Source organism: Culex pipiens, unplaced genomic scaffold (assembly GCF_016801865.2).
Source record: "Culex pipiens pallens isolate TS unplaced genomic scaffold, TS_CPP_V2 Cpp_Un0002, whole genome shotgun sequence".
NCBI classification, from domain to species: Eukaryota; Metazoa; Arthropoda; class Insecta; order Diptera; family Culicidae; genus Culex; species Culex pipiens.
Genome location: NW_026292819.1, coordinates 1,282,944 through 1,293,102, shown reverse-complemented (window position 1 = coordinate 1,293,102; position 10,159 = coordinate 1,282,944). Strand labels below are relative to the sequence as shown.

The 10,159-nt window shown below is 40.8% G+C and overlaps 1 protein-coding gene across 1 annotated transcript; it reads left to right on the top strand.

Moving 5' to 3' along the window:
* The first annotated feature begins 2,535 nt into the window (after positions 1 to 2,535).
* Positions 2,536 to 9,053, top strand: LOC120431675 (uncharacterized). The gene is made up of 3 exons (XM_039596794.2): positions 2,536 to 2,677; positions 8,052 to 8,527; positions 8,596 to 9,053. Exons 1-3 carry the CDS (start codon positions 2,536 to 2,538, stop codon positions 8,737 to 8,739), a joined length of 762 nt encoding a protein of 253 aa, XP_039452728.2. The 3' UTR covers positions 8,740 to 9,053.
* Positions 9,054 to 10,159: the final 1,106 nt, after the last annotated feature.

The following is a 10,159-nucleotide window of genomic DNA, read 5'->3' as shown; positions in this document are numbered from 1 at the left end:
AAAAAAAATCGAATGACCGAAATCCTAGAGAACTGCTCAAAAGAAAGGGTTCAGGTTTGGAAAAAAAAAACGGAATCGACGTAACACCTTATAATGTGGCCCTCTTAAACCTTGCGGTTTCGTCAACGGATCCACAGGCGTGTATCGTTCTTTTCGCGACAAGACTCCGCCTCCCGGGTCTGCTAAGTGTGAAGGTATGGGCACGGGGAGAGGGCACCGAATACCTATATTTACACATAGCATTTTTGCGTCCGCCTCGGGATTCGAACCGGCGACCTCTGGATTGTGAGTCCAGTGCGCGGTCCGATTGATCCACACAGGCAGGTTCAGGTTTACCTTTGGAAAAAAACAACAAAACAAAAAAAGCGCGTTCGTTCGGTCTGCGATTTTTAACGTTTTTCGGTGTGTTTTTCACAGCTTTCAAAGCATCCGCTGGCGTCTAGTGGTCAAAAAAGGCACCAAGATTAGGAATTCAGTGAAGTTCAGTGCAAATAACAGCATTTTTGCAAGAATTTTATAATTTAAATTTGTGAATGTCTTCTTCATATTTGTTATGTTGTTTTGCATTGGTTTGCGCAGCCCGCCACTCTTTCAAACGTCAGCGGGGCTCTCACGGAACTCAAATTCCCCCGTCAAATATGAGTGCCTGACAGTTTCGATACAGTGTTGCGGAATGAATTGATTTTTTGACGCGGAGTTTTGATTTATGAAAATGTTTTGGTCAAAATTGATTATATTAATCAAAGAGTTATGTGAATTTTTGTAAGCTTGTATCGTGTTAAAGAGTGAACCAACATAAGTTCCGGTGAGCTCTTTTCGGGGATTTTCGTGAGTTCCGATTTCTTGTTGAAGTTGAAACCACAGGATCGTGTTCATAGCTGCTAAGGAAAATCTTTCCAATAGAGGAGAAAAGCAACTCGCGACAAAATTTTGAGGCTAGGAATTTACACAGGTATGTTTTTCATAAAGTATAAAGGAAAAAAGATCGGAACTTAAGAGGCAGTATTTGTAAATATTGCTCGGTTTGTTTTAGAGGTCGTATCGAGGTGCTTCGATTTGGATGAAACTTTCAGCGTTTGTTTGTCTATACATGAGATGAACTCATGCCAAATATGAGCCTTCTACGACAAACGGAAGTGGGGTAAAACGGGATTTGAAGTTTGAGGTCAAAAAAACATAAAAAATCTTAAAATTGCTCGCATTTCCGTAAAACTTCATCAATTCCAACTCTCTTAGAGGCATTCGAAAGGTATTTTGAAGCACTTCTAAATGTGCTATAGACATCCAGGATTGGTTTGACTTTTTCTCTTAGCTTTTGCAAATTACTGTCAAAAATGGATTTTTTTAAAACCTTAATATCTTTTTCCAACAGCTTCCAACACTCATACTCCTACAGGTCAAAAGATAGGCAATTTCATGGACTATAAGCCTATGGTATAAACTTTTTGGCCAATCGCAGTTTTTCTCATAGTTTTTCGATTTTTCTACAACAAACAATTTACAACGTTAGTTTTTTTCCTGCTTGCCTCCATAGCGGCACTTTTTGGTCTCAATTTTGTCATATTCGGAATCCTCGGACAATTTCATGTAAGTTAAAAGTATTGGAATTGTAATTTTGATTTTAAAAATTATTCAATAAAACATTTTTGAAAAAATAAATACATTTTATTAACCCTATGATCAATACGTCAAATGCTGTATCAAGTAGGCGAAAACCTGTTTTACCCCTAATCAAACAAATTGTTGAAAAATATTTTAATTCATTCTAAATGGCAATTTTTCCAATCAAATTCACAACACCAATACTTCGTGAAATTGTCCGAGGATTCCGAATATGACAAAATTGAGACCAAAAAGTGCCGCTATGGAGGCCTACAGGGCAAAAACTAACGTTGTTAAATGTTTGTTGCAGAAAAATCGAAAAACTATGAGAAAAACTGCGATTGGCCAAAAAGTTATAACCGTAGGCTTATAGTCCATGAAATTACCTAACTTTTGACCTATAGGAGTATGGGTGTTGGAGGCTGTTGGAAAAAGATATAAAGGTTTAAAAAAAATCCATTTTTGACAGTAATTTGCAAAAGCTAAGAGAAAAAGTCAAACCAATCCTGGATGTCTATGGCACATTTTGAAGTGCTTTAAAAGACCTTTCGAATGCATCTAAGATAGTTGGAATTGATGAAGTTTTACGGAAATGCGAGCAATTTTAAGATTTTTTATGTTTTTTTGACCTCAAACTTCAAATCCCGTTTTACCCCACTTCCGTTTGTCGTAGAAGGCTCATATTTGGCATGAGTTCATCTCATGTATAGACAAACAAACGCTGAAAGTTTCATCCAAATCGGAGCACTTCTATGTGACCTGTTACACATTGGTGAAAAACTCGCTCTTAATTTCAAAGGTAAACAACCGAATGAACTTTTTTAACAGGAGTCAGTTCTGGGTCTCCGGGACGAGTAATTAAAATTATAATTTTGTTCCGGTTGTTCCGTTTCGCATGGACCAAGAATACGGGGCAAGGACACGGCCACGGGAATGACCAGGAACAGGCACCTACACGGTAAGGGACACGAAAACGGCCAGAAGAACGGACACGAACATGGTCAGGAGTCCGGACTAGGACACGGCCTAGAGCACAGCCACGGGAACGACCAGGAACAGGCAACTACGTGGTCAGGTGCACCAACACGAACACGGCCAGAAGCACGGACAAGCACACGGGCACTAATACGAAAAAAAACTCGGGTTATGACGTTTCGCTTAATCGGAAGCAAATTCAAATTCAAAAAAATGCTAATGCCTTAGATGAGAAAAGCAACTCGCGACAAAATTTTGAGGCTAGAAATTTTGACAGGTCTGGTTTTCATAAAGTATTCGCCTCTTTTTCTCTCCCACAGAAAACTTAGGACAATGTAGCTGTCAAACTAAGCCAAACTGTTAAAGTCACTCACAAAATGAACTTTGAGTGATTTGAGCTCACGATTTTCTCCTCTGTAGGCAAGAAAACCGTGACGTAGCAAATGAACTCAAAGAACTCAGTATTCATTTTGTGAGTGCCATTTGAGTGGTTTGGCAGGTGCCAAATCGGGACTCAGTTTTCTGAGGGAGAGAAAAGGAGGCGAATACGTGATTGAAATAATACCTGTCAAAATTCCTAGCCTTTATTTAAATCATACCTGTCAAAATTCCTAGCCGCAAAATTTTACCGCGAGGTGCTTTTCTCCTCTATACGCTCACCAGGATATGTGTCTGATCGGCATGAGGAATTGTTGAAAATTTAAAAAGTGGTTTCGGTAGCGCAAAAGCACACAACTCCAAAGCAGCAAATTTGACAGGTATGATTTTCATAAAGTATTCGCCTCCTTTTCTCTCCCACAGAAAACGGGGGACAATGTAGCTGTCAAACTAGGTCAACATGTTAAAGTTACTCACAAAATGAACTTTGAGTGATTTGAGTTCATTTCTGACGTCACGATTTTCTCCTCTATACCTGTCAAAATAGAGGAGAAATTCGTGACGTCAGAAATGAACTCAAATCACTCAAAGATCATTTTGTGAGTGACTTAACATTTTGGCCTAGTTTGACAGCTACATTGTCCTCATTTTTCTGTGGGTGAGAAAAGGAGGCGAATACTTTATGAAAATCATACCTGTCAAAATAGAGGAGAAAATCGTGACGTCAGAAATGAACTCAAATCACTCAAAGTTCATTTTGTGAGTAACTTTAACAGTTTGGCCTAGTTTGACAGCTACATTGTCCCCAGTTTTCTGTGGGAGAGAAAAGGAGGCGAATACTTTATGAAAATCTTACCTGTCAAAATTCCTAGCCTCAAATTTTTTTCGCGAGTTGCTTTTCTCCTCTATTGGACCGCAAGGAGCTCTGGCATTCTGAAACGGGTCATTGGAAGCAGCGTGAGGGCTAACACCACCTAATGTCCGGGACTGCGATAAGCTGTACCAGCATAAATAAAGACTGATACAAATTAAACTCTCCCATAATTTCGTTGCCAGCCTACGGATATTGGATTGGTTGAACACACACACATGCTTTTCTCAGAAATCATTCTAAATCGGCTGGGAATCGTCCCAGAATAAAATCCTATTACTAATTTAAAGGTTTTGACGCGTGAATGTTGGTCCGATACTCGATACTCAAAGCCTGTTTGTTGAAAGCTCTTTTTCTGAAATACTTGTGCGATGTCTGTATCCGCTCTTAAAATAGTAGTTTATGCAACAAGTTGCAAAAAAGAGGATTTTTTCAGCACGAGTCGTACATTTATCCAACGAGGTTCACCGAGTTGGATAAATACGAAGAGTGCTGAAAAAATCAAGTTTTGCAACGAGTTCCATACAACATTTTTTGCAATTCCAAAAAACAAACACTGAGTGAAATTTTAAGTCAAATTTTCATGTATTTTGTCAATAAATCGTTTAAATCAAAAAAATGTTGAAAAGTGTTACTTTTCAAAACAAGTGCTGAAAATTTCAACTTTTCAGCACCCATTTGAGTGCTGAAAAGTAGAACTTTTCAGCATTTATTTTGAAAAGTGTTGCTATTCGATTCTGTTATTTTTGGTACAGAAAAGTAGGCTATTTCGTCGTTCAAGAATGACAGCAAAAGTGAGTATAGTCAAGGCACGAAATCGAAAAAGGGCTCATTTTCGTGTGTCTAACGGCAAATCATGTAACAGGCCAGGTTTTGATGGATCTAGACTAAATCGACCCCGCTGAGTCCGAAAATCGCGGTCACGAAGCCGAATTCCTTAAGGGAAGCGAGATATTCAAGATGGCGACCAATATGGCGGCTATATACAGAAGTTAACAATATCACAGTATAAAGGTTGTTGACGTGTCGATTTTAACTAATTTTGGGCCGCTGAACCCGAATATGACCATGAAAATCGGTCACGGCGACCCAGTAGCGTGTAATCCAAGATGGCGTCCAATATGGCGAAGAGAGAATCTTCAAGTATTTTTAAACAACATGTAACAGGCTTGTGACCGATCAAATTTAACTAATTTGAGGTCGCTGAACCCGAATATGACCATGGAAATCGGTCACGGCGATTCAGGAGCGTGTAATCCAAGATGGCGTCCAATATGGCGAATAGTGAATCTTCAAGTATTTTTAAACAACATGTAACAGGCTTGTGACCGATCAAATTTAACTAATTTGGGGTCGCCGAACCCCAATAAACGACCATGAAATTCGGTCACGGCGACCCAGTAGCGTGTAATCCAAGATGGCGTCCAATATGGCGAATAGTGAATCTTCAAGTATTTCAAACAACATGTAACAGGCTTGTGACCGATCAAATTTAACTAATTTGGGGTCGCTGAACCCGAATACGACCATGAAAATTGGTCACGGTGATCCAGGAGCGTGTAATCCAAGATGGCGTCCAATATGGCGAATAGTGAATCTTCAAGTATTTTTAAACAAGATGTAACAGGCTTGTGACCGATCAAATTTAACTAATTTCGGGTCGCTGAACCCGAATATGACCATGAAAATCGGTCACGGCGACCCAGTAGCGTGTAATCCAAGATGGCGTCCAATATGGCGAATAGTGAATCTTCAAGTATTTTTAAACAACATGTAACAGGCTTGTGACCGATCAAATTTAACTAATTTGGGGTCGCCGAACCCCAATAAACGACCATGAAATTCGGTCACGGCGACCCAGTAGCGTGTAATCCAAGATGGCGTCCAATATGGCGAATAGTGAATCTTCAAGTATTTCAAACAACATGTAACAGGCTTGTGACCGATCAAATTTAACTAATTTGGGGTCGCTGAACCCGAATACGACCATGAAAATTGGTCACGGTGATCCAGGAGCGTGTAATCCAAGATGGCGTCCAATATGGCGAATAGTGAATCTTCAAGTATTTTTAAACAACATGTAACAGGCTTGTGACCGATCAAATTTAACTAATTTGGGGTCGCCGAACCCCAATAAACGACCATGAAATTCGGTCACGGCGACCCAGTAGCGTGTAATCCAAGATGGCGTCCAATATGGCGAAGAGAGAATCTTCAAGTATTTTTAAACAAGATGTAACAGGCTTGTGACCGATCAAATTTAACTAATTTGAGGTCGCTGAACCCGAATATGACCATGAAAATTGGTCACGGCGATCCAGGAGCGTGTAATCCAAGATGGCGTCCAATATGGCGAATAGTGAATCTTCAAGTATTTTTAAACAACATGTAACAGGCTTGTGACCGATCAAATTTAACTAATTTCGGGTCGCTGAACCCGAATATGACCATGAAAATCGGTCACGGCGACCCAGTAGCGTGTAATCCAAGATGGCGTCCAATATGGCGAATAGTGAATCTTCAAGTATTTTTAAACAACATGTAACAGGCTTGTGACCGATCAAATTTAACTAATTTGGGGTCGCTGAACTCGAATATGACCATGAAAATTGGTCACGGCGATCCAGGAGCGTGTAATCCAAGATGGCGTCCAATATGGCGAATAGTGAATCTTCAAGTATTTTTAAACAACATGTAACAGGCTTGTGACCGATCAAATTTAACTAATTTCGGGTCGCTGAACCCGAATATGACCATGAAAATCGGTCACGGCGACCCAGTAGCGTGTAATCCAAGATGGCGTCCAATATGGCGAAGAGAGAATCTTCAAGTATTTTTAAACAAGATGTAACAGGCTTGTGACCGATCAAATTTAACTAATTTGAGGTCGCTGAACCCGAATATGACCATGAAAATTGGTCACGGCGATCCAGGAGCGTGTAATCCAAGATGGCGTCCAATATGGCGAATAGTGAATCTTCAAGTATTTTTAAACAACATGTAACAGGCTTGTGACCGATCAAATTTAACTAATTTCGGGTCGCTGAACCCGAATATGACCATGAAAATCGGTCACGGCGACCCAGTAGCGTGTAATCCAAGATGGCGTCCAATATGGCGAATAGTGAATCTTCAAGTATTTTTAAACAACATGTAACAGGCTTGTGACCGATCAAATTTAACTAATTTGGGGTCGCTGAACTCGAATATGACCATGAAAATTGGTCACGGCGATCCAGGAGCGTGTAATCCAAGATGGCGTCCAATATGGCGAATAGTGAATCTTCAAGTATTTTTAAACAACATGTAACAGGCTTGTGACCGATCAAATTTAACTAATTTCGGGTCGCTGAACCCGAATATGACCATGAAAATCGGTCACGGTGACCCAGTAGCGTGTAATCCAAGATGGCGTCCAATATGTAGTTTCACGACGGAATTGCAAAAAATTAGTTTTCGTTAAACCCACAATTTTTATATTTCAGATTAGTAGTCGAGGAATGGGATACGAGAATTCTTGTTTTGATTCACAATTTAGGACCGGCAAAAGTGGTTAAACCTGATTTTTAAAGGTATTTTTGGACTATTTATTAGATTACAAACTTCTTGCTGTACATCATGTACTTTGATTAACAAATTTCAACCGCCCTTTAAGGTACACACTAAAAAAATATTAATTTTACATTTAACGTAATCCTTGATTGCACGTACTATTAAATCATGTAAATGTGTTTTAGCTGTAAAATTATGTTTATTTTGACGTAAATTGATAAAATTTCTATTGGCATTCCGTGACATTATGCGAAACCTAAAATTACATTATAAATAACCCAATATTATGATTAATCTGATGCACATAACTGGAGCATCAAGTTTGATGGAATATTACATCAAATGAAACCCAATTTCACGCGCTTTGACCACTACACGCGTGTCAGAGTGGAGAAACGTCAAAACGAAAAACATGTTTGCCGTCGAATTTTTCGGTAAATTTAATAAATTCTGTACCTCTTCAGGCCAGAATCTGTCATCAAATCATTGAAAGAGGTAAGTTTAATCATTTTTGATATGGTGAGACAGATTTTAAACATTTTTTTGTCGTTCTCCGTTTCGTTCTATTAAGGTTAAGGCAAGGTTGCGGAAATCGAGATAAGTAAAACATCTCCGCCAAGCTGCTGTTCCGATGTTTCGGAATGGATCAAACATTTGGTGCGGCAATCGTGAGTTCCCATCAGCTGTGTCACCTTTCACCAGCCAAAGTCCAAATCCAGCTCGCAGGAACGGCTCCGGGCCGGCGGAGATTCCGGCGTGCCCAGCGAAGATGATGACGACGACGACGACCCGTGCATTTCGCGGAGTCCACCCGAATGCCACGGGACGGAGTGTGACCACGGTGCGGAAGGTGGCCACGATCACTTTCACTTGCGAGCCGGGAGTACTAGTTCGGGGGATTTTCGGAGTAAATCGAGCCTGAGGAATGGCCGGTACAAGTGCTTTGGGCTGCTCGAGTCGAACACCCTGAACAGTTTCCAGCTGCAGAATTTCAGGCGGAAGATTGGGAGCGGGTACAATTCGGCCAACTCGCCGGGCCAGACCAGCATGATCGAGGACATTGCGGACAAAATCGAAGAGATTGGGAAGCTGGACACGAACATCCATTCGCTGATGTACAAATCGGTCGAGGTGCATAAGGATATTGTGGTGAGTGTGTTGGAAGTGGTTTTTGGATCATCCAAGAAGTTTAACTCAATGGTCTTCCCTCATTTCAGTCCCTGGAGGCCACCACGAACCGGCTAATAGCCAACACGCGCAAGCTGTGTCACCTCCGGCGGGGTGGCCGGCTCGGTACAAATCGCATGCCGGAAGAAAATCGTGATAGTGGACAAAAACCACAAGGCAGCAAAATAAGTTAAAAAATCGCAGGAAAAATAAACAAGAAATGACAACTTCGCGAAATTACTGAAAATTGTGTGATCAATTATGATGTGCACCAATAAAAATAAATACTGATTTTAGATAATGTAAACACGTGTTTTGTTATCCAATAAGAATTTCAAGATTCCTATTAGAATACGTTTCAACCAAAATGCGTTTAATGTAATTTTACACGACCTTGGATAATTTTGGGTCGTGTAATTTTCCGTTTTATTTGACACAACTATACGTCTAATTTGACGCTCCAGTTATGTGCATCAAATTTGACCGAAAATTACACGTTTTTTTCGAAGTGTGTATCCCTTTTCCCTTTTGTACATGTAGGACCTCCTACATTTGAAATCACTGAATAGCGAAAACTACAATATTTCATGAATAAATGAAAGTTGCTAGTATTTAAAATTGAGGTGAAAAGTCATTGTTTGTGATTGGACACTCAATAATATTTTAACTGAATGAATGTACATGGAAAAAAATTGAATAAATATAAATTAAAAAAAAAAAAAATTTCAACCGCCCCCTGTCATACACATGTAATAAAACACGCCACCTCCGGAGCTCCTTCCCTCTCGAATGGCGACTAAAAACAAAAACTTCATCCCGCCGCCATCCACATCACCATAGCTCGAGTCCTGTCCATGAAGTACAGTATGGTAACGACTCACATGCACCACCAAGCGTTCGACAGCAACGCAATGTGTACGGTGGGTGGGTTGGGTACCCTACACGCTCCAACTTCCGGAGGGTGGTCCTAAGGACCAAGACGCGATCATCGTCATCATCGCTCATTCATTCATTCATTTACGATTCCCTTCTGCTTCCGTTATTTCTGCTTCTTTTTCGTCGTTCCGAAAAATGTCTGATGGGGAAAACTTGTGAGGGGGAGGGCAGGTGGCGAAGAAATTACCAACAATTGCAGCAAACGGGCGGGGAAGAGACTATGACGAGGGCGGACGCAGAAGCGAACCTTCAACGGATGTGAAGTGCAGCCGTGGACATACCAGAGTGGATGGAGATTCGGTCGCATGTTATTATACAACTGGGTGAAAAGCAGTGGCGTTACAAAACGTGGCCTGTTCTTAGTTACATTTATTACAATTTTTTTATGGTAAGCGTGATTTCCTTTTAACTCAATCGGCCTGGGTACGATCCCAGAAGGTTCCGGTGGCATTTTTCGAGACAAAATTTGTCTGATCACGTCTTCCGTCGGATGGGGAAGTAAATGTTGGCCCGGTCTTACCTTGAGGTTAGGTCGTTAGCTCAGTCCAAGTCCAAGTCGTCTCGCTGGGTCCTGCCTCGGTGGAGTCGCTGGTAGGCAGTTGGACTCACAATTCAAAGGTCGTCAGTTCGAATGGACCCGGGTCGGATGGAAACTTAAGGTAAAAAAGAGGTTTGCAA